Genomic DNA, 25,639 nt, shown 5'->3' on the forward strand with positions numbered 1-25,639 from the left:
CACTTTGGTACATGTTCTGCAGCCATTGTTGGTGTGCAGCCCTCCCCTCCAAAGTGCCTCTCTGCAATTAGCACTGCTTTCTGCAAGAGTGTCCAAAAGGTATAAGGCTTTCTACCCCAAAATGCAGCCTTTCAATAAGGTCTATTGCAAGGATTACAAATTGCCGACTGTAAGTAGTTTGAAGTATTTGATTATAAAAGTTAATATATATGGCTTGATTATCTAATTATTTACCTCAATTTTAAACATTTATGCTGGTAATTTCAGCAGAAAGGCTCCTCATTTGGACCAATCTGAGAAAATAGCAGGGACTGTAAATACTTGTCATGCTTTCAGAATAATACAAAAGGATCTTTAGAGATGTGTATTTCAAAAATACAGTTTTGGTGTGACAAAGACTTTTTTTTCTCTATTGCAAGGTTAGCTCTTGCCCTTTGTCTGAATATATTGTAACAATAAGAACTGTTCAGGTTCCCACAGTAACAATACTGTTGGGGATAACACAACCCAAGGCCAGGAATAAAAGGGTGTCATAAAGTACCTGATAGTCGCCTGCTTCCCAAAATATCCCGGGACAGGTTCTCTCTTGGCATAAAACAGACCAGCTCCTGAGGATGTGGCTCGGTATCTCTGCAGAGCGGGTAGTCGCTGTTGGGGAGGTCAGTACATGCATCAGCTGGATGATGTATAGCTCAGATCTTTGCACTGCAGGCTCTTAGGAGATGTTTCCAGTTAACTTCCAGAGCAGCTGCTCCTCAGGACAATGTGGTGTTATATTTAGAAGTGCAGACTGGTCACCTGATGGTGTCCTGATTTAAGAACGATCAGGTCTGTGCTCACCATTCATCTCTTTGAAATGAAAAGGGGACTAGCTGAAGAGTTGACTTGGCTCTGGCACCACTAAGAAATTCTTGTTTTGGTATAAACCACTCTTAATGAGATTGCATTTTTTTCTCTATCATGTCTAACTTCAGTCTGAGAAGAAAGATAACACAAACAATAAAACAGCGGAGAGTGCACCGCGGTCACAACTGATTTAGCAGCTTACACGCATTTATTTTTTTCTTTTCTCTTCTTTTCTCTGTGTTGATAAAATCGGAGAGCCGGTGGCTAGCACTGATTTAGATTTCCAGCCTGGATTTGTTCTTGTTTTTCTCCTTACTTCAGTTCTCCTTGTGCAGTGCTGCGTGGCGCTGGCAGCCTGAGAGAGAGGGAGCTCCAGTCACATGCATAGACTCAGACCGCTGAGAGGAGATTAACATCAAGGAGCCCACATTTGCAATAGCGGGTGGTGCTGGGGGAAGAGGCGAGGGGAAAATAAAATAAAAGCAACAATCGGGTAAATGCTCCTCTCTTCTCGCCACCAGCACCTTGCACAGGTCTGAAATCGCTTGTTTTGCTTTGCTGTATTGCGCTTGCCTGGGCTGTGGAAAGGGGAGGGGGAGGGGAGGAAGGGGGAGGTTTAACTTTTACTTGACATTACCGGGTTATTGTCACTTCCCCCGTGTTAAACCCCGGTGGTTTCCCCTCGCCCCCACCCCCTCCCCGGGCTCGGCTCCCTCCAGTTAACTTTGTTCAAAGGGCTGCAGCCGGGAGGGCTTGTCCGGGCCTGGGACACAGATAGCGTAAAGTAAATAACCACCACAATTAGGCTGGGGCCGGGAGTTGATCTTCGTGGCGAGAGATCTGCTTAGTTAGCGTTTGCTGTTTCGGGGCGATTGAAGGCCGCCGTGCCAAGGACACGCACACGCACACACACACACACAGACACACACAGTCACTCTTACACACGCACGCTGGATACAAAAGTCTGGAGGATCTAGGGGAGAATTGCAGCCGCCGGATCGGTGCAGCAGCCGCGGCCAGAGCCATGCGTGTCACGGCCTCCTGAGGGGGGAAAAGGAAGGAAGGGAGGAAGGAGGAAAAAACAAAAGAGAGAAAGAAAGAAGGAAAAAAGAAAAGAGGGAGAAAGGAAAGCAGAAGAAAGACGCGGGGTGGTGGAAAGTGTTTGCCTGCTTTTGTCTCGCAATACAGTGAACTGGAAGATGGAGATGGATGTTAAGGGAGTTTCTCCGTGCCCGGAGCCCATCCCCCCGGCGGCGGGGTCTGGCGGCTGCCCGCACCAGCGCCCGCACCACCGCGATGGGCAGCCCGCGGAGCCGGCCCCCGCCGCCGACAGCGGCCACCCGGAGCGGAGGCACGGCAGTGAGAAAGAGGACAAAAAGGTAGGTCCGCTCCGCCGCCGGCCGGCCGGCGCCGCGCCCGCCGGAGGGGCCGGCTGCCCGGGGCCGCGCTCGGCGGGGCGGGCGGGGCCGCTCCCGCTGCCGCTCCCCGCCGGCCCCGGCCGCGGGCAGCCCCGCGCCGCCCTTTGTCAGCGCGGCGGCGGGAGGCGGGGGGCCGGCGGCCGAGGTTGTCTGAGGACACGGGGGCGGCGGCGCGGGGAGCGCGGGGCCGCCGCCGCCGGGCCCGGGGCGCCGGGCATTGTTCCGCCCGCCCGCCCGGCGGGAGCGGCCCAGGTACCGCCGCCAAAGTTTAACCTCACTTCGAGGGGCCGCGGCCGGCGGGGCCGCCGCTCCCCTTCCCTCCCTCCCCGCGCCTCGCCTCGACTTCCAGCCGGCGGCGAGGGGCGAGTCACTCGGGGGAAGGAGCCCGGGCGCTGTGCCCCTCCAGCCCTGCTGTGTCATTGCGGACCGGGGGACGGCTGCTCGCTGCCGAGTGAGAACCTGCGGGTGACGGAGTTGAGCGAGAAATGGGTCAGATCGCACCCTTTGGTGCGGATGTGTCTGCTGCTGGGAGAATCGGAAAGTAGGGAGGATGGGATGGAAAAAGGTTGCCATTAAGATAATGTCAGCGGAGTGCATTGATCAGTGCTTTTGTCTGTGGGCACTGTCTTCATTCATTTTTCTCGGCATGGGTTTGCTAAACTGAAGCCGATGAATTCTGCTGTGTCCGTAGGTCTGTGACAGGCAGAGGCTGATAAATGTGTAAGTTTCATCGTAATTCGGTGATGGTTGCAAGGTGTGATCCCTGTGTGCTAGACTGTAAAACACATCCGTTTATATTTTACTGAAATCCGAGTAATTGTCTGAATGCACAGATAGCCCCAAACAGATTATAATCCTAGAGTAATGTGAAAAAGAAATGTTGGCATGTACTGGATTTGAGCCGTGTTTCTTCAACTAGTTTTACTATAGTTTGGTTTTGTTACAAACGTGTAAGAGAACAGTAACACAATGAAGGAATGTAAGCGAGCAATGCAATAAATCAATGCAACAACTATGTCACACCACATATTTGCATGACTAGAGCTCCAGTTGTCATGAGAAAGATTTCTCATGTTGTATTTTTTAAAAATTGTATTTTTAAATGTAGACTCCGAGTTTTCAGCATTTGCCTCCTACACTTTTGGGTTTGTTACTGTTCGGTAAAATCTGTGCTATTGTTTTAATTAAAAGAAGGCATCGACGCTGGATCATTTAAACAGGGCCTGTGCAGTTTAAGAGGGTGGATGCCAGGGCTTTATTTTTAAAATGGTAACTGGTGGTTTACATATTGTGATAGATGAACACAGAATTCCATCTCCTTTGAGTTTATGAATATTTAATTCTGTCGTGACTGCATGTTACTGTGCCTTGCTGAACGATTTGTCTGTGTGTGTGATTGTTTCTAGGATCGCTTTCCTTGCACTGTGCTACTTTCTAAACTTAAAATTATTTTATTTCAAAATAATTAAAATGTAGAGCCAATGTTGCCATTTACACATGACTTTGTTTTGCCACTGCCTCGAGAATTTTAAAACCCTGCCATCAGCAGAAATCCATGCTCAATAATTACTTTCTGATGTACCACACAGTCTAATGTTTTACCAATCATGGACATGAGGAAGGCAAAGAAGGTGTGACTCAAGGTGAATGAACACCGAAGAAGGCCTGATTCTCTGTGGTGTGGCTAATTAATGTGTTTAGACGACTCAGGATTGTACTCTTTTATTCTGTGTCTGCCAGCATTTTCTGGAAGTGTAAACAAAAGCACTACCTCTTTTTTTTGGTTTTTTGGGTTTTTTTGTTCTATCTATAGCCATGATAAAGTACTGTGATATATTAATCTTTTTTTATTCCACTATTAGCTTTTCCAAGTTTGCCATTGCCAAGGTTGTTGCAATGACTAGCTTGTATTTTTGGGATGTGCTGTGATATTTCAAACCATCCTAAATGTATGTATCTTTTCTGGATGCTGTCCCAGGACAACCAGTACTTCTTATTAGTGCAGAACTATTTCAGATATCTGGTAAAGTACTGGCAACAGAAATATAATGAGAAGGGGAAAAACCATTAGAGCGATAGTAAAATCCAACACTATTGTGAAAAAATCTCAAGTCAACTACAAATCTGAACTGAAGCATTTCTGGAAATACCATCTAAGAACTTTCTAAATTGATTGAAATAACTATACCACTGTTGTCTTGGCCCTTATACAAACTTCCGAGGCACACTGATACATGCTAGAAGTGTAAGTGCTCTACATAGAAATTGTAAAGGACATTAGAACCTGGATTCCTAACAATGTATAATTATGACTGCCTAAATATTAAGATCTTGCAGTGTCTCATGATTTCACTATCAGATTTGCTTTTTGGGATCATGCTTCAATTATAAAAAAAATATCTCATATTTGATCATTGAGCTCCATTTCCAGTGGACATAAAAAGAGTTTTACTTCCATCTAAAAGGACCTGGGTCAAATTTATGTTCTAATAAAAGTATTTTTTGTCACTGCCTCCAAAAGGAATATTGAATTAACCAAAGCAAGTATTTTCCTAATTCTATGCAATTTCAGTAGAAGATACTACCATAGTCTCGCTTCTATGGATACTGAAGGGTTTTTTTGTGCTGTATATTAGTTTATTTGTCATTGAGCTTCAATAAAATTTTGAAACGTGTAATTTGAAATATATCCCACTATCTTCAGCTGGGACACTGACATGCTGAAGTGTGTGCTTAAATGCTTTCTTGGAGGAAGACCTAGGTTACTTCTCATATGTCTTTCTGTTGAGACCATCTCTGACTGATTTATGAGAATAGAAATTATGAAGATTGACTTTATAATTTATTAAGTATACAGTGCTTGGTGCTTTAAAGCCTGGTTGCCATTTGGGTGAGAGAAAATGAAGCACAAATAGTAGAGTGCAAAATTTAGAAAGCTAATAGGCTGACTCTCTATGGATACTATTTTTTTCTCTTAAAGCAAAACACATCAGAAAATATTTTTCAACACTCCTACAATGTTTTCTGTTATTTTAGTTAAAAGAACATAGGTCTAATCCTATATACAGAAGCATGTTGACATTCTCCAGTATGGCAAAGTGAGTGACTGGAGGAGAGAACAACCTGCAATCGTGGCTGTTCATTCCTGGCTGGAGGTGCAGCTGATGCCTGTGACAGGTTGTGTGGGTGGATTGTCACACCATCTTGCCACTCTATGACTCGGTGCCAACGGATCCAGGCCCCTCAATTGTACCAAGGATTCTTTCCAGCTTATCTTGGAATGATTGCATCTTTACAAGGATCAGTGTACGGAGCACTTTGGGAGTAGAAGGCAGCTTTGCAGTTCCTTTGCAAACTGGTGACTTTGGGTGAGGTTTAACACAGCTCGCTGCTCCGGATGGGTAGAGTTTTCCCAGAGGTGATACCATGAGCCCTGTGTTAGGAGTTTCAAGCCCTCAGCTACTGCCAGGCTATTACAGTGTTTCCAGTTTCCAAAGCTCCCAAGCTCTCCAAAAGTTAAGTTCTGAGGTATGGATTTAGTAATGCAGCATTTCATACTGAGGAGGACTTCTGCATCTCTCTGGTATGCACAAATCATTTAGCACAAATGATCTACAAGCACCGCCAGAGCTTTCACTTTATACCTACATTCCACTTATAAAACCATCTGTGAAATGGCTCCAAAGTGGAGAACTTTCTGTGTACTTACATGGAAATGAGCACACTGAGGTTGTAGCAGAACCAAGCTTATGTGGGCTGGCTGCATTGTAGTCTGGTTCACAACCAATTTACCAGTGTTTGGTGCAAGAGTTCTAAGGTGTTTTGTGGGCCTTTTTGTATGTTATTCCTTAGGATGTTCACCTGTGATAGTGCTGTGTGATAATGGCACCCAAGTGTGAGCTTCTGGAGGGGAAAAAGCTGAGTGCTTTGGGGAAAGGCGCTTGGTATTAACTTGGGAATTCTGTTCTGCTTTACACATGATCTGATCATCAGTCTCTGAAAGCCTTCTGCTAGTGTATTTACAAGAATAGTGCTATCAACTATGCAGTGCTTGTTCACTCATCCTCCACAAGCAGTAGGTCAGGAATAGTGGAAAACACTTCAGGGGAATTCTTTTTAATAGTTTCTCTTATGTATTTAGTTATGTTTGATTTGGAAAGCCAAATGTTACTGTGTGTTTACATTTAGAGAGAAGGCTCAAGAAATGCAGTTTATGCTTGAAGCAGATGGTGGGGATTCTTTCAGGGGGTAGATCACTCCAGTCTCAGATCAGATGTGCTTATCTTACCTTAGACAGTTCCATTGTGAACAGAAGATGAGTTGTCAACCACTGTCATGTTTCCTGGAGATTTGATTGAGTTTTCTTTTGCCAGATAGTCTGGACCCATCCTGTTCAGCAATCAGAAGTTATGAACCAAAAGCTGAAACTGAAATTGGTAATGGCTATGAGGAACTGGTATGGGGTGTGTGGGATGAAGAAAGCAGAAATAGACAACACTATTGGTTGCTGATGGTAGCAGCTTCTCCTGATGATAGTGTAAAATGCACCACCTTGTATCAGTTGGAGTTTGGAGTTTCCAAGTACTAAAGGCTTTGTGCCAAGCGTATCATGGGCTATGGTTCTGCCAAGATGTAATGCAGGCATGAACAGTCAGGGTCAGGCCATCGTATGCATAGATGGACAAATTATTCACCACACAGATATGGCAGAAAATGATACTTGTGTCTGTTGCTATTCTGAGAGTTTGATGTCAGACAGAAATTCAAGTGTATGCTTAAAGTGAGGACAGAGCTGGAGAATAATGTGTCTTTGTCTAAATCACTGGTAAGAAGATTTCAGAAATCATTCCCCAGCCCAGCAACATCAACTCTGTCTTTTTCAGATCCACTCTTAAGCATCTGTTCTTTATTCTTAAGCTGTTCCTATCTGTGCTGTGGACCATCGTGATGTAGGTATTGATCTGCATAGTTCAGTTTCTTACTGATGAAGTGGTCTGAAAAAAAGTCAGCACCCTGTTCTTCCAGAGTTCCCAGAGCCTGGTGGCTGCCTGAGTGGTGAGCCTGACCCAAAGCCACAGACCCAGGACGTTCTGAGTCCCTTATATTCAGGTATTTATCCTGCACATTCCCAGGTTACAGCTTTGGGCCACGCCAGCTCATGACCATATGGGGAGACTCCTGGACATGCGTTCCTGGAATGGCTGCCCAAAGCCAGAGCACCTGGCAGGTGCCTCTGGAAGGGAGGTTTTAGTCCTTTGTGTTGCTGATGTGAGCAGCAAAGCTATTAGCCCTGCCATTAACCTGTTTTGATGAGCAAGACCCAAGAGCCAACTGCTTTGAGGAGACTAAGTAAAAAATTCAAATTAAAAAAAAATTAAAAAGAGGAAATTCACTATGAACTGAAAGCCTTGCTTTGCAGGCAGGTCTACTTCTGCATTTTGATGCATTTCATGTATCTGCCTCACTCTTCTTTCTAATGAGAGAATGAATCCTTAGATGAACCTAGGATTGTGCCTCTGTTACAAAATTAAGCAGATGAGAAGAAGAGAGAGAAAGAGAGAAACTGTTAGTATCTGAAGTCAAGAATAACAAACTCATGTTCTATTAGACATCAAAGAATCCAAAAGGCGACAAGATATTGGGAACCAGACCTCATCATTTTCATATCTCCAAAATTACTTTCTGCCTAGTATTTTGGGAATTCCTTTTACTGCATAACCAGCAAACAGGTCAAGGGCAGTAATTCTCCCCCTCTGCTCCACTCCTGTGCACCCCACCCGGAGCACTGCATCCACCTCTGGTACCAACCCCTCCATAAGGAGGACATGGAGCTGCTGGAGTGAGTCCAGAAGAGGCCACAAAGATGATCAGAGGGCTGGAATACCTCTCCAGTGGAGACAGGCTGAGGGAGCTGGGGCTGTTCAGCCTGGAGAAGAGAACGCTCTGGAGACCCTAAGCAGCCTTCCAGTGTGTAAAAGGGGCCTACAGGAGAACTGGAGAGGGACTTTTTGTAAGGGCGTGGAATGACAGGACAAGGGGAAAGGATTTAAATTGGATGGGGAAATGCTTTGTTAGGCATTAGGATTAAACTGTGTGGGTGGTGAGGCACCTGGAAGAGGTTGCCCAGAGAAGTTGTGGATGCCCCATGCCTGGTTGGATGGAGTTTTAAGCAACCCAGTAAAGTGTCCCTACCCATGGCAAGGGGTTTGGAACAAGATGGGTTTTAGGGTCCCTTCCAACACAAACTACTTTAAGATTCTATGATTCTGTGATATGGGAAAAAAATCTTACCTTAAGTGATGTCAACAGTAAGACAACATTGCTCTTAAACTAAATACAAAATGCAGCATTGTACCAGCTACTGAGAAGATAATTAACTGAAGCCCAGAATCTGGAATGTGGAGAATGTGTGTTTTGTGTTAAAGCATAAAGTTGGAGAGTGTGGAATTGACTTCTGTGATTTGCCTGTGTCTGTGTTAAAACAACACACATGACAGTGCATGTGAATGATTCTTTAAAATTTTCCACAGTACAGAGATTTGTGAAAGAAGAATATGCTACTTAAAATAGTTGTCCTCTCAAATAAATTGTATGAGAAATGTTTTGGTGAAGTTTACCAGTCTTACAGCTGTTTAAATTTTTCATCCAACTGATCAATAAGTGGATGAAGCTTGAAAAGGTGATCACACTCTGACTGGTTCCTGGGGTAAACATATTCATTGTAATAGAGAGATTTCACGAAAAGTAAATACTGCTTAGAGTTAATTCAAAGTGAAATTAAGTGCATATGTAGTTGATTGGGTAACAAATCCAGCGACATAAACAATGAACATCATGGGTGGGAGCTGAACAATGCTCTTGAATCATCGGCAGCACAACCACAAGTTTTGTATGCCAAAGACACAGAACTGACTCTCTGGTTAAAGGCAATTTTGTCTTGGCTGCAGAAGGGTTGTGAGGATTCCTGCTTGGAGGAAGATGCAGCACTGAAAAGGGCTTTGTTATCTCCTCTTGAGCAGTTGGGACATTGCCTTGACTCAGATGTAGTGGTATGTGCTCATGCCTATGTGCTGAGACTGGAAAGCAGTCCTATTCAGGACTGCACATGACAGCTCAGAGCTTGGCCAGTGCATGGCATATCCTTCCCACTTAAGCAGAGCTTGTTCTCAAAAGCCCAGTATTCACAGGAGTTCCTGGCCAAGAGCTGAGTGCCAGCTTGTAACAAATCTGAGGCTTCAAACAATGGATAATCAATGAAGCTAGAGATGAACAATGCCCATGTTGTTGCATGCTATTCCCAGTGTTTTCCTAGATGCTCGCAGTGTTTTTAGACCATCTCTATCTGTGGTAAAAACTTACTGTGTTCTGCTGAATCCTTATGGCACAGCAATTTTTACTAGGCTGAGGCTTCAGTTTACTTAATTGCCTAAGCTAAGTGAGACGTACAGTTACTGATGTGTGAAGTGGTTCAGTTTTTCTTTGGTTCCATATTTGGTTGTTCTCTGCCTGGCTGTAGCCATGCTGCTCATATAGTGACTGGGATTATTTCCCAGCACCTTGTGCTAGGTGGATTTTTCTACTGACTCGCTGCCAGTAGTAATTGTCCAGCAACGGTATAAAAAGTTGCAGAGTCTCAGTAGAGTTATTGTTTTCTAACATCTTTTCTCTGAAAATACCCAAATAGTAAAGAAAATGGGACTACAGCTGCAAATGGGAAAAGTAACAAGAGGAGCACTGATAATAATTTCCATGAAAGTAGGGATCAGATCAAGTTCTAGTGTGATGTTTAAATGTGTAGAATGAAAAAAAACCAAACAAACCAAAACATCTAAAAGGCAATGCAAATGTTAGTATTCTACAGTAGTTTCTTTGCTTCCTCACTGTCATCCTTTCTGCATGGTTCTGAAATTCCCCTCTGCCTATAACAAAAATTTCTGTTTTATTTCAGTTCCCCACATTGCATTCTGAGATACAGAGGCAATATAAATTGTTTCAGGAACTCTAGTAACCAGTGCATCTTAACTGGGATAAAACAAGACAACACTTGGCTCATAGTATAGACAAGGACAGTCATGTATAAAATTTGTTAGACAGCCATAATTTACTAGAAAAAGAGTAATTCTTCCTTGCCTAATGGCTTCTGCCATGTGTTTAAATACAGCTGTTATTTTCGTTATATATTATATGATGACCAGTCTTGTTACAGAAGCAGAGTAGGAATAGTTTCCTTGGCTGAAAAGCAAGTGTTAGGTGAATCAAAATTACAGACTCAAGCCCCAAAGCTTGGCTAATGCACTTAGTGTTCCTGGGTTTTGGAGCTCATACCATTGAACACCTTGCCCTATAGCTACAGAGTTTATTGTCTCCAAAAAGCTGTTTGACACAAGTTATTCAAAGTGATAATGTGATCAGGAAGTGCAGAGAAAATGAAGGTAATATTCCCCCCTTTATTTCTAGACCATCTGCAAAAATTCTTATAATTGATTGGAGAATTAAATTAAAATATTGTGGAACCCATGCCTGTTCCATCAGCACACAGTTTGTGTTAATTGAGTTCAACAAGTGCCTCAAACACCTCTGACATCTCTTTTTTACTCTTACCCAGTGATGGTTTTCTCACTGAAGTTATTACTGAGTCTGTACTGATTTTTAGGAGACCATAGCAGAAAATCTGGTTTTGGATCCAAACTAACATACTCAAGGCCTTTGTGGAAACGGAGCTAAAGTGCTAGTGTCTATCAAAGATAACTTTTATGGCTGTTATATTTAGTAGCAATTTTGTATTCAGCATAGTCTAAATAAATAGGCATTGTGCTTTTCTGTGGATTCAAAAAGAGTAGTTATGGCCTTGAGGTAGTTACTGTATGAATCAGACATGGCACAGGAAGGGTGACTACAAGTCCTCAGAGATGGGCAGGTGAGCATTATATGTGAGGGGTAGGTTGTAAATAACTTCTGCTCTTCAGGTGAATTAAAAGTGAGAGGATGGGATGTGGAGGGGCAAAGAGGGAGTAGCTGGAAAGCTAATTGAAAGCAGCAACTTTTGAGTAGGGCTAGAAGAGAGAAGTTTGTGAGGTTTGTGTTTTGAGGCAAAAGAGCTTTGTGAAGTGTGCACTGGGTCTGTGTAGAGTTAAGGAAGCACACAGCAGAATTCCGCAGCATTCGCAAAAAAACAACTGAGGCTTCACAGGCATTGTACAGTGCCCTGGTTAGCCTTGTTAACTTTATTGAGTGTGCTTCGAGGACATGCAGACCTTCAAAGTACGTAAAAACCACTTTTAATAATTAATTGGCTTACTATTGTTTCATATCTAATAAAAGGCAACAGCAAGCCTTTGCCAAAGACAATAGATACAATAATATTTAGGTTAGTTTGATTTGAGATATGACAGTCTAAAAAGAATCTCCCCAAAGATCTTGGAACTTAAATAATCCCCATTTTTTTGTCCTGTCTTATTTCTCCTGCTATCATAGGATATACTCTTACATTTTCCCCAATCTAGTAAGTAGTTTCGGGAAGATTAGTCCATTTATAGAGTGCTTCTATATGAACTAATTTATAACTGGAGACATGTTTCAACTTTACTCTGTCAGGAACACGTTGAAATTTCCAAGTGATAAAATGACTTTTTCCTTAAGCAGAGCAGCCAGCATCCGCATTATCATTTACATCCCTGCACACATGGTGTGGCACAGGAAATGACACACCATTATCAGATGGCTGTTAAGATGGATGCAGGGAAATGGTGAGGTTGCTGGCGTGGTCTCAAAGACAGACATCCACAGATGTTCTGTAGCCACTTCAGTGCATGTAGTTAAAGGGTGCCTGTTGTGCACTTGGGGAAATTTTTACTTAAACAGAGAACATTATAGTTTGGAGGAGGTCATGAATATCTTTCCAAAGGGAGAAGGGAGGAGTAGCAAGCTTAGAGGGAAGAAAGGCTGTTTCAGGAGGACAAGGCAGAAACAGAGTCAGACTTCATGTGCCTCCCACAGTAGGGAGGTGGCTAATGCAGTTTCACATGCTGTTGTGGTCTTAGACAAAGCATAGCCTTGTTTGACTTTAAAATGGGATCCAAGGGTGCCACTTCTTGAACTTGTCAAGAGGACACACCCTGTGCAGAAGATAAATAATTGATGGATCAATTCAGAGAGAGGCCATGTGGAGGTTAGAGGATCAGAGGTGATCAAGGTCAATGTGTCTCAGGGAATCTTTACAAGAAGGGTTACACCACAGGCATGAGATAATTGGTCAGATCAACATCAAAACTAGGAAATGCTGCTCAGGACAGGGAAAAGGCTCTGTGCTCTCTGGTCTGCTCTCTGCGTGTTCTACCTGTTGGTAAGATTCAACAACTTTCTCTCTTCAGGCAGTTGTTTTATAGTCATGTGCTTTTGCATGCTGCTGCACACAAAACAGTCACTGAGGTCTTCCTAACCAATGAGGTGATGCAATCACACTTGTACTTAATTGCTGCTGTTTTAGAGTCAGACTTAACTCCTCACAGCAGGCTATCAATTTGGTCACACTATCCTATTGACCATGGCATTATTCCCAGTATCCAGAACAATCCATACTGCCCATGTTTGTCTGCAGATTCAAGCAAAGCCCATGGAAAGGTGTCATTCTGCAACATCAGTCTGCATTTCACAAGTGACTGTGCATGTTACCTATGATCATAGTGTGATACCTCTTACTCATACATCCACATCTGGTGGTAGTAACTGGAAGAGACTAGAGACAATAAAGTCAAAAAACCATAGATAACAGGTACTTATGTGTGATAATAAGTACTATGAGCAGGAAAACACAGTGACACAACATTCAATGGGGACCTAAAGCATTACTCTCTTATTTGCTGATAGAGATGACTTGCTTCTCACCTACACAAAGGAAAATTATAGATGAATCTGTCATAGGTAGAACTTTTGCCATTTTTAAGACTCGGGTCAGAGCAGTTACACCTGTTGACACTCAGTTCTGTGGTGTCAATAATCTCAGCATGCAGTGTGGTCCTTGTTTTGTCATACATCTGTGGTAGAGACTGTCACAGCTACCCAGAACACTGTGAGAAGTACAGAAATTCAGTAGCCAGGGTCAGGACCTCTGAAAGGTAGTGTAGAGATCACTGCAGAGAATTTAAAAGATGAGCTACCAAATGAAAAGTACAGAAATGCACTGTGCATCAAGCTACTCTGTGCACAAACAGAAGTGGGTGTGTTGTGCAGAGTAAAGGAAGAAAATGTTGAGTTCTTCTTCCAAGCAACACTTATTATGTTATCACGGTGCATAAAATAATGGGGGAGAAACATATGTACAGTAGTGAAGCAAAAATAATAAAGCTCATATTTAAAAGCCAAACCAATGTAGAATGCATAAATGCAGCAATGGGATCTAGTGGTGAATTTTAAAGGCTAAGTTAGAGAAAAGAAGAACAAGGCAGTTCATCCTTTTCCCTCAATTAGCAAGAGTGAGGGAATGTGACCTGCTTGTATGGCAGGCCATTGCTTGGTCTGTAGTATCTGGAGGCACATTCACCACAGGTAAAATCTTATTCCCATACTCCATTTGTGCAGCTGATGCTGGGTGCCAATGCAATACTGGCCACAGAGAGGGACAAAGTTTTACCTCACATCTGTAGTCTGTTACTGTCCTCTCTCCTGATCTCCTTCCAAACCAGTGCCAGGGTGTGCTGGCAGTGCTCCTGCAGAATCTGCAACAGAAAACAGAGACCACACCCTTGCCATGACTATTACTGTACCTCTCTGACAGCACTTTAGCATCAGCCCAGAAGTGTAAGGATCAAAAGGACTAGTAAATTGTTTGGAAAAGAGCTTCAACATTTTTAAAGCTGAGATCTAATATTTGACTTCATATAGGCTAAGGACAAATTTTTTTGTCTGTTTTGTGTCCTGCTAGCAAAGGAATTTCGCCATGTTTTTCACAGGCATGTTATGTTTTACTGACTTAAAATTATTTATGACCAAGTAAAACTTGTTATGAGTAGAAATAATGCATGAGGGAGTGGAGAGTTACAGATTGTTAAAAAATAATCCAGAAGAAGGTGTATTAGTAGGTTCAGATGGGGTTAGATGTGCATTGTCAGTGCTCTAACAACTTACAGAGTTCTTACATTTACACACTTAGGAGAATGACATTCTCTAGTATCAGTGGGAAATTGAAACACTTCTATTCTTCAGAGCTGTAAGAGAATTGTTTTGAGCAGTATAATTTTGGGAGTAATTTCCACATTTGGAAAATAAAAAGGAAGGAACATGGACAGATGCCATTTCAAAATAAATCTGAAGATTCAAAGTTTTCTAAAATAACAATTTTACTGAACATGCGTTGTTCAAATCTTACTATGTTCCACACAAAACTCTCTAGAAAGTCCCTTGATGAGATTTTGTTTGGGATTAGGAATTATCCTTCCTCAGAGCAGGAGAAGGCTGTAAATCTTTCACGTCGTTCCTGTATGATTCTGTGCTGGGAAATGCTTTGATGATTTTTAAAATGAAATGGCATCTACAGAGAGTTTTCAAATGCACTTAAGCTTCAGAAGTTTGTATGAATTACCTGACAATTGTCTTAAGTGAATGCAACTACAAATAAAACTGCAGTCTTACATACTTGCATGATCAGATCTTGGAATTCTGAGGTTTTGAGTGAGAAGTACCATCTTCCTTTATGTAATTAAACAGTGCTGCTACAATGAAACCTGTACACTTTCATGTTCATGTAGCACTACATATAATATTTCAACAGTATAAAATTGCATACCCTACTGTATCAAAAACAGTCTTAGAAGTAAGGAACAGCAGTGTGCTGGGGATTTGATACCTAATCTGAATCTATTTTTGCTAATAGACAGTTAATATAAAGTGTTAGTGTAATAACTGAATAGTGTTTTGAAGGACCTTAACGAGGAAATGTATTTTGAAGTGGAAACTGTTGGCTAACTTGCATTGTCCATGGTTGATATATTTAAAGAGGTATTTCATTGTAATACAATATTTCAAATTCTAAGTAATCTCTTTTAGAAGGGATACGTAACAATGTCAAATGTTGCAGTTGATACTGTAGCCTTAGCCAGCACAACAGATTTATAAGAGCAGAATTCTTTGTCCTCTTGCTCTTGCTGGAGTATCAGTTTGAAGAGTTTGAAGAGTAACACATCTGTAATAGAGTCAGGTTGCTTTTTTATCAGCAGCTGATGGTGACACTCTTAAGAAAGGGCCGAATTCATAGCTACAAATAAATTTGTCAACAAAATATGAGCATGCGAGACAACAGTTCAGTCACATTTCACTTTCTTTTTTTCCTCTTTTGTGCTAGGGAGTAACTTTAAAGTGTCAGCTCTTTCAGCTGAGTGTCAGCCTTTTAATAATTGGCTGCAGTGTGCCAACCCCCTCAGAATTACCATATGTTAGCTGTTTACCATGCCGACTGAAAGCATGCGCATTGAGCTGCTCCCCTTTGCCGTACCTGTGTTGCTCCTGGTGACAGCCAGGTGATTATTTTAGCTGACAATTCAGCAACCATCAGGAATGCCCCAGGTGTATTTGCTGTGGCTGTGCAGAGTCTGGGAAGGTCAGTCAGTCACAGAGCCAGGCAGTGGGAGGGATGATGCTGGGTGGTGGATGTGCTTGGCAGCCTGGCTAGTGGGCAGGAAGACTTACAGGCCTAATCCCTTCCTTCCTTGTTTGAATAGTTAGGCAACCAGGAGACAATTACACTGTAGGTTGTGTGATCTCCGTGGGAATTTGCTTCTGAGAAGTCCTGGCTATGGAAGCAGGAGAATCTGTTTATCCTAGTGTCTGTCTGAGTTTTTGACTAATGCTACCGCCATAGGAAGTTATCACCCAGCAGATATTTGAAATACTGTAATAACCCTAATTTTCCCTGTTCTCATTGTCAAAAAGAAGAATGACAAAGGGCTTTACTCATGGCAAACCTTGTGTTAATAATGGTAATGTGCCAGTGTGTATTGAGTTTTGGACTGTATACTGTGGCTGGTTCCTGACTGTGAACCGGAGCTTTTGCTGGCATTTTCCTGTGTCTGACATTCAATTTGGACCTGTACTGCAGAGGGAAACAGTAGTAAGCTACTAACAGAGTGCCAGATAGTAAGAGGATGACAAGTCTTTTCCAGTCTTGTGTGAATGCTATTGAATGAGCAGTCAGTGTGCTAGGGGCCAGTGAGCCAACAAATATGTTCAGCGTTCCCAGAAAATAGTCTTCAGAATAGTAGGAGGTGTGATTATGAAGGGGAAGCATTTGAAAGCTATAGATAGGGGAGTTAGGCAGGAGAAGTGAGCTGGCAGGAAGGCATTTTGAAGCAAAATGGGGCTCTTTGTAAGCCTTTCCTGCAGCAGCTCTGCCCATCTAGCCTGCATATCCTGCTAGCATGGAACTGATGGGGGCAGGAGACTGCCAGGACATTTCCCTGTGGGAAAAGAGGAATGAAGGTTATAGGGAAGTCAAGGGGACACACACATGGCATGGACACAAAGGGGCATCTCTGCCAGGACTGCAGCTGTAGCAGTGACTGGGACTGACTGTGTACTTCAGCTGTTTTTGCCAATTCTCTGCATACCGTGAAAGTGAGTTCTCTAAAAATGAATTGTTTGACAGTCTCTCCTTTTATACTTATCTGTATTATTTAACAATTTTGAAAATGGTTCAGTAGGGGATAACTAGTGTTCTGAGATCATGATGGAGCTAGTCAGCTTTCCAGAGTACAGCAATTACTGTGTGAATAGAGGTGAACGTGACGGACAGGCCGGGTGGCTGCTCTCTCTAACCTGGGCATGAGTTTTCTCTTGTTTATGTGCACACTTCTTCTCTGTGATTAGCCTCAGTGGAAATGCCATCGCCAGGGTCCTGCAGGCAGCAGCAACTTAATAGGCAAAATTGAGGGGGTTAGGTGTTCTTCTGTCTTTTTCATTTTTCATTAAATAAGGCAAAATACACAATAAGTGAAGTCTGATTTGCATGGAAATTTGTATGCATGTATAATAGATCAGAATGTTAATGTGGGAAATTACTTTCTTTCAACTCAGTGGCCTGTATGTTTGATTTTTAGAATTACTTGCTTCTTTGTAACTTTCTGTAAGTTTCTGTTGCAAAATAGTGCATCTAAATTCCTTGAGAAATACTCGAGCACTTGTGGCTTAGTAGATAAGGATGTTGTTGCCTTCTATTGAGAAGTATTTTTTTATTAAAATCCATTGGCAGCTTTTCGATAAATTCCTCTTTTCTTCCTCTGTCAAATGTATTATTACAAGGATAACAATGAATGCTGTCATTAAGAAACACCATGCATTTAATAGCCATAATTTAAAACTTCTATTCCATAGGCAAATGTCTCTGTGTGCCTGTATGTGTAAAAGACAGTTTTCATTGGGGTTTGAGTGCAACTAAGTCTTGGAATGAACTAGCAAATATCCTTTGTTTAAACTTAACAATGATTGTACTTGATATTTTCAGAATTAATTTTTATAGCAGTTTCATTATATCGCTGTTGTGTTCTGAGTACAATAGGGCAGCTTACTTGCAGCTGAATTAAAATCTGTGGTTTAATAGCACTTTGCCTTGCCTAGGCAGTAAACTATCTCCCACAAATGGAGGTGCTATCAAGGTAAAACTTGTTAAGTTAATTCTATAACAAATCCCTGTGTTGCTGATTGAAAATATTTCAGAAGAATTACTCCCTGCTATGTGTGGGGGCTTCATGAATTTCAGGATAATGGAGATAACACTCTCTAAGGGGTCTGCTGAAATATACCCTTTCCTGAAGAACTGTCTGAATTCTTCTTGGAAGATCAGAAACTGGCTATAGCCTAACTACACTTTCATTTGCTTTGCTTTAACAAAAGGTGTCATTTTAAACTGACTTTAGGAATTTGATGAAAAATCCTGTGTGGATACACTTAATTCAGTTAAACCTAGCTAATGCAAATTTAATATGCATGGCTAATTTATAGATACAAGCTAAGCTAACAGAGTAAGTTTTTAACTGTTTACACAAATCAGTTTTTAAACAGACAAGGAAAAACTTTCATATAGCACAAGATTGAAGAGATTGGGGCTGTTTACCTTGGAGAGAAAATGAATCAGAAGTGAGATGATAAAAGGTTACAGACAATGAAGGTATAGGCTTTACAGAGCAAGTAATGCTCTTTCTACCATCAGGGAAGAGCAAGAAGCAGGTGAAGGTTAAAAGTGACAAAGTCACAAGTAAGTCAGAAGAAATGCTCTGCCATACTTGGAACTCATTGCTGATGGAAGCTGAAGTAGCTGGATAACTCTGAGGACAGGAGTTTAACAGGGCAGGCTTAGGGACATGATTTAAGGGTTGATTTGGCAGTGTTAACTGTTGGACTCCATGATCTTAGATGTCTTTTCCAACTTAAATTATTCTATGATTCTATCCAATTGCAATGGTAGGGATTAAAAAGTTAAAAAGAATGGTGGAAAAGGTAAATGCCTGTTTGTTTGAAGCAGCTCTGTTATTGATGAGGTCAATTTCCCCCCATATTCAGCTGCTTGTGCAATCTCTCGATTGCAGTATTGTGTCTGGGTATATCTCCAGTAGCAATTTCTTGTTACTGTACAGATTACCACAATTGTGCCCATTTCCTTCCAAAATCTCATCATGTCTGTTTATTCCCTAAAAGCCACAGCAGACTCTTTTGTGGTCTCATTAGGAATTTGAATCACTGCATTTCAGTGTTTCTAAAGAGCAAATGCCACAAATTTATCTCTAAAGGTGATTGTCTCTCCCACACATGTGGATAATAGCAAGTACCTTTGTCTGGTCTCCAGATATGACATAGGACAGATTTGGAAAATTTTTAGTGTTACATAATGCTTGGTTCTTTGGAATGGGAGTGCATCATAGGACAAGGTGGTTTGTTCATGGTTGTAGCTGCTAATGAAATGAACTGGGCTGGCAGAACTCTCCAGAGGACTCGTGGCTAATATCACAGTCTAATGGAAGGGCCCCTGAGAATTTCCATGGGGAAGCAATGCAGACAGAGCAGGAAAATTAAGATGACCTTTCTCACCTGCTGCCACACCCTAGTGACTCTAGTCTCTTAGACTTATCCTGGCACCTCTTGAGCACACTTTCTAGAGCCTAAAGGGGACTGTATTTTGCTGAGCAAACAGAAGAGCATAGAACCAGGCTTTTGAGTTGGATTTGTGGAGACCATGGGAAAGACTGTGGTGCGGAGTTAACCAGCATTTCTGGATTGGTCCCCGTTCAGCCTGGTGAGCTGTGTGCTACATGGATAAGAGATCTGGAGAGTGACATCTTGTTCACGTGGATTCCAGTCTTTTTGTTGCATACAGCTCTGCAGCAGACTCTGAGAGTGTCTCTGCAGCCTCTTGGCTCTCCTTAATCAGCAGATGCTGCTTTTTATCTCTGGAAGCAGCCTAATCATCTCCCCTGGTAGTTAGCGAGGTTGTTCTGGGAGCCAGATGCTACCTGTGTCTTCTGTGTCTCTGGTGCAGACTGAACATCATGGCAGCCCAAGAATGAGTGTGCTGTGCTATTTCTTTTGTCTCATGTGCTCAGCTAACCCTGCCAGGTTTTTGATCCACATCCGAGTTCTCTCACTTTTTGCTGTTTATGATAGAATGAGGTCACAAGTTAGGTCTGAGGCCATTTAATCATTCATTTTGTCTCTATCACTTACCCTCATATCCCAGGGTATCCTTAGTCATGCCTACAGTATCAATAGACTAATTGTACTATGGTGGAAAGACCTGACATGCAAATCTGCCATTGCTCATTATTGTGGCCTGCTTTGTGCACCAAGTCTTCTGTCTCTCAAACTGTGTGCTCCACAGAATCACAGCCTAGTGACAATGACCCAGTTATAGTCAAGGTCTGAGAAGTTCCCTCTATTTTATTCCACCCCTCCTTCTATTTTTCCTTGGTTTAATTTGCTTTTTTGTTTGTTATTATTCTGTTTTTCTTCATTAGTAGGTGGGCGTTAGGCACTGGACAAGAGAGACTCAAGATTAACTTTTTGCCTACTACTTTCTTTTCCTCCTCTCCATGTCTTTTTGTGGATCTCTGAGGATGCAGCTTCAACAGATCCAGCAACTAGAGGGAGAGTTGATGGGTCAGTGGGGGAGCTGAGCTTTCAAAAATATTTCCTTAGAAGAATTTCAGATTTGATCTTATTTCAGTAACTCAGAGACAGGTTCTCACAGCCAGGTGTGGATTAATGGCAAGCTGAACAGGAGCCTGTTACGTGAAGATATTCCTTGCAGGAAAGTCTGATATCCTAGCACTTTGGCACTTGGTGTGGAGCCAAGACTTTCAGAACCGTCTAAGTCCCAGCAGTAAATGGTGCTTACCTCTTAGGTCCTCAGGAAAAAGCCTAGAGATTTCAAAAGGTCAGATAGCTCTGGAGAGGCAACAGAACCAAAGGTGTGAAAGCTCTGGTTTCACAGTCCATGGCTGCCAGGAGGGTGCTCAGCCCTCCTGGAGCCCTGACCCTGCGAGGCATGACAGCTGCTTGGAGTAAATGACATGTTCCTCAGGTTCATGGCTACTGCTGACATCAATACCAGTTTCCCTCAGGCTCAGAGAAGTGGTGGGGATCACCTCCCTCCCAAAGCAGAAGCCTGCAGACTGTCCCAGCCATATGGCAAAGGCAGCTTAAAAAAAATTTATTCCATTTGTTAAAATACTGCTTCAGTCTAAAGGAAGATGATAGCAAATAGACAGTAATTCCTGGTGAACATGAGCTGCTGTCTTCTGGCTGGCTCCAAAGGGGAGCCTGAGAACAGCTTGCCAGCTGCACTGGGGAGCAACTTCTCCCATTAAAGGGATACAGCAATGCATTTCTCTTCCCAGCTGGCATTCACTGCGGCTCATGTTTATGGCACTTTCCGGTGGAAGCAGAGCTCTCCAGAGGACTCCTGGCTAATAACACAATCTAATGGAAGCGCCCCTGTGCTGAGTGATACTGAGGATGGAAACCTTACAGCTTGCACTGAGAAGTCAGGCCCTGTAAGTAAAAGCTGTAATGATTCATTTCCTTCGTGGATGGACTGTAGAGAGGCATGTGTAGTGTACAGTTACAGCTAGCACAACAGTAAAACCAATATAAAACAAAACTGTGCCAGTAAAAGGAACACCAAAAAACTGTCAGTGAAGAACTAAAGCAAAGGTGATGCATGGCTTGTTCTACAACCAGGATGTGTTTGTCAGTCTTTCTCATGGAAATATCGGGTTGTAATTCTGAGATAAGTAACATTAATGCTAAAATAGAGTTTTGTGCCTGTATACATATACGGGGTTTAGGAGGGTGGTAGTTTTAGAAAAGCTCTTCTCTGATGCTTACCTGTGGCTCTTTTTGAAATATTGTTTGCAGACTAAAATATACGGCAAGTATAAGTCTATGTCTTGCATTTAGATCTAATGTTGCAATGACTGTAAAATAACCCATTTAGAATAATATGCTATCGAACTCCATTAATATTGTGTTGTAGCCTAAAATTTCTGCTGTAGTGAAGTTATTTTTATGTAAATAGAGAAGTTTGGATTATAAAGTAAACAATTTCCATTCTGTATTCAGCAACTGAACTATATTTCTTTTTGACACTTTTGCAAAATGTGTTACACAGGATTAGTAAAAAAATCACTCACTGGAGCTTTTATATTTAATTTCACATGGCTGTACTAACTGAAAGAGGCAGTACTATGTTAGAAATACAATATTTTCTTTGTTTAGAGAGAGGGATGTTACCTGTGATTTACTTACTTGTGGTTATTGGTTGTTACTGGGAATGCCAACATTTCAGAACTGAAATTAATGAAGTTGAGGTACATTAAGCAGAAAAAAAAATGTAAAAGAGAAAAATGTGTGTTCCTTTGAAAACCCTGTTGTAGGTCATAGTATAGCTATGTGTCATTCTTTTAGCTACTGAATTCTTTTAGCTAAAGTAGGTGATTGGAAATGCCTAGGTTTTTTGGCTCCCTAGGATACTACTAATCATACTTCTGGTACAAACACTGCATGTCATGGTCTTACCAACTCAGCCTGCTACTGATGTGATACTGGTAACATCAAATTTGAGGCCATACCAGATATGGCTAGGTGCTGTCACAGTAAATTTAACCCTCATCCATTAGGGAAATAGTCCAGGTGAAAGGTCACTTCCAGCATCAAAGTGGCCATTTAATGCTTTTATTTCCTTTAATTGGAAATGATAATCAATGAGAATCATCTATAAAACCTGTCTAGAGTAGTGATTCTCTATTTAAAATGACATCTTCTGCCCAAGGCACAGTAATTGCAATCAGGTTGATGCCATATGATTATAAAGGGATTCAGAACTTAATTATGTGTATGGTTAACCTATTTGCAGTACTTGGCAAATAGACCTAAGCAGGTTTTTTCACTAATAGGAACTTCATTGCATTTGACCTTTTGTCATCCAAGAATTTGTGTAAAGTATTTCCTTCTCTTGAATTAGGTTCTTGAGTGAAATGTTTCATAGGCCTGCTTAACTATTCACCTGTGCTACAACAGCAATTAATGTCTGTGTAAGTAAACCTTCTATTTTAAAGGTCATCAATTTTCTATACATGATACAGCTCAGAGATCCTGTTACAAAAATAATTGGGAGCTAGAGGTACTGATTTATGAGGGAGGATTAAAAATACTAAAAATCTAATGATTAGCCAAGTGATGACTAGGAAAGGTTGTGGTATAAGTCTTCCTCTTGGTGATTTTGTTTGTATTGTATATTCGTATATTTGGCTGAAGGCTTTTGTCTTTTGTTTTAAGAAAGTCAAACTAGATGTTCTAGACACCCTTTCTGGTCTTAAAGTCTATAATACATCCTACTTGGCTACTTCTTTAAAATGTGAGGAGAAATACGTTTTTTCTTTTTGTGGAGAAATATTTTACTCTGCAGACAAACCAACGGGGCCAGCTGTGCTGTAAGACTTGAGGATGTAAAGAACTTTTGGGTGGTGATGCAGCTCCAGTATGACAGCTCTACCCCACTACATTGTTTTTCTGGGTCGGAGTGGAATCTGTGCCAGGCAGTTCCACGCAGAGGCTGCTTTGCAGTGGTGTCACATCACTAACAGCATTAACACATCAATCTTTGCCCTGATGGAAAATATTATTGGTCCTGGCTCTCCTTTACATCAGTTCTAACTCACCTGTATGGGAGTTACTTTGGTTTTACAGCTGTAACAGGGCTAGGCTGCATTTCATTAACTTTATGAAGATTATGCTAAGGTGAAAAAAGGTTTGTGTGGCAGAAGCTTTTCTCACTGATGAGGTTGATTCAACAGTAATTCCTCATATGGATCTGTTTTGGATTTGGCTGCTTCTGTTGGCAGCACAATTAGTTCTGTAGCATCTGGAAAATGGCTGTGCATCATTCATTACCATTATAAGAATACTTATTGCAGTATATTATTTATCTGTAGCAATGCCCACTCTTTATTGGGGCTTTCCAAAATGTAAGAATATATTTACTCTGAAGTAATCACAATCTAAATAATCACTAACTTACCAAAATTTAGAAATTAAACATTATTGCCAACTAGATCCATAGAGAATATTTGATGGCATGGCTCAGAGTACATCAATTAAGAATTGCTGATGAGAATCCAACACAGTAAGTAACAAATTAATGGAAGGGCAAGCAGTGAAGCTTCTTACAATATTTCAGTGTCATAAAGCTCCATTTCTAAATTAGGAGAGTGCGCATTACCAGACTTTCAGCTTGTTACTGATCCAAAAATGAATGTTGTGCACGAAACACTATGGGATAGTGTCATCTTTGTGAGGAAACCACAGAAGAACTGTGCAGGAGAAAGCAACGTTTTCTTTGGCAATTAAAAAATAGGTAGGTGTTTGAACCTGTGCAGAAGCTGAAGTGTGAGGAAAGCAGAGGGAAACTGGTCAAAAGCAAAGGAGAATAAAGGGAGCTGTGCCTCAGTGCAAATGGGTGAGGAGTTCAGTGCCTGGCTTCTATGCCACAGTACTTAATAATTTTGCATCACATTTTCCTAAATACTGAGCAGCACTCCTGAAGCATGATAAACAAATTCACAAAGAAAATGGAGCTGAAGAATTCTGTTAAACAATATTCTGCAATACACAGATTCACTCTTGGTTTTTTTAGCAAAGAGGAGTTTAAAGCATCACGTGAAGCACATCTCCTGTTGGATTTGTTTTAGTTTTCTGTTAGATATTTCTGTCAATGAGTGTAAGTTCTCTTCCCCTTAAGACTTCTGTTGACTGGCAGAAACCATCTGGTTAGATATTTTTATGCCTGTTTAATTGATAATCAAGATTGAATCCTGTTGAGAAAATCTGACTTGTCTTTTAGTAAACTCTATTTCCCCATTAAACTTTGAAGTCTAGAATACAGAGAGAAACACATTTCTGACCTGTAGTAAAACTGACAACCTTTACCTTCTGCTGGTATCTGTAAGTACATGCTCTTTAATCATGGTCTAATTGAGGCTTTGGTATTAGAAGGGAAGAGGAGACTGTAAGAGCCTGAAGGGACAGTTTATCTTAAAATCCCAGGAAAAATTCCAGAGCTTCCTAGCACACAGAGCAAAATGAGTTATGTTCACCTGTCGGGAAGGGAAATTCAGTGGTTATGGTAGACATTGCAGTTCAAGTCATGAAGCAGGATCCCAGTGATGAGTATGGCTTAGGACTGATGAATGATTTATGAATGACTTTTGCTTTTTAGCTTCTGGAGGAATCTTCTTTTCAAGGCTTTTCTTATGCTCTGCCCACCACCTTTCTGTAAAGGGAAATTTGCAAGTATGACAAAATACCTTGATTATTAGAACTGAAGGTTTAGAAAAAAAAACCCTAAATACTGTAAAAGCAGAAATTTAATCATGAGAGCTAGCAGGAATGTGCCTAAGGCTTTCCTTTTTCTGCCCCCCCTCCCCATCTGCATATCTTTAAAGGGTGTGTACAGTGGATAACTTACTGCTCTCTCCGGTATGCCTTCTCCTGTATGCCTTGTGGTCTTGTCATCTCCCCAGCCTACTCCAGGTCTAACTGATGATAGCAGTAGTGCTTTCTGCTGGATAAATACTATTGTTCAAATCCTGTTTATAGTACGTTGGGCAGTAAAGTTCAGAACGAAAAGTAGGGGAAGGACAAGTTGTAGATTGGGAGCTATCAGGGATTTGAACACAGCAGTGGCTGGTCACAGCTGTCTATTGCTGTCATGCTAGTAAAGCAGTAACTTTTAGTTTGCAGACTCTCAGGTTCTTGTTGATAGCTTTTGCAGGTGGCCATTGCTTTCTCTCCACCACAGAAGGTAACTAAACCATGTACAAGGCCATAAAGTTATCAGG

General features: G+C 41.7%; 1 protein-coding gene across 5 annotated transcripts in view; it reads left to right on the forward strand.

Annotated features, from left to right (window-relative positions):
• Nucleotides 1-364: 364 nt before the first annotated feature.
• Nucleotides 365-25,639, forward strand: part of RBMS3 (RNA binding motif single stranded interacting protein 3) — a 704,594-nt gene continuing 679,319 nt past the window's right edge. Inside the window, exons 1-2 of one of the 5 annotated variants that reach the window (XM_064415155.1) lie at nucleotides 365-1,379; nucleotides 2,035-2,225. In XM_064415155.1, the coding sequence (XP_064271225.1) occupies nucleotides 2,046-2,225 (180 nt within the window). In that variant the 5' untranslated portion in view covers nucleotides 365-1,379; nucleotides 2,035-2,045. The remainder of the gene's footprint in view (nucleotides 1,380-2,034; nucleotides 2,226-25,639) is intronic. The other 4 variants (XM_064415140.1, XM_064415145.1, XM_064415132.1 and 1 more) reach the window with 4 other exon arrangements.

The sequence above is a fragment of the Passer domesticus genome, chromosome 1, assembly GCF_036417665.1.
Source record: "Passer domesticus isolate bPasDom1 chromosome 1, bPasDom1.hap1, whole genome shotgun sequence".
NCBI classification, from domain to species: Eukaryota; Metazoa; Chordata; class Aves; order Passeriformes; family Passeridae; genus Passer; species Passer domesticus.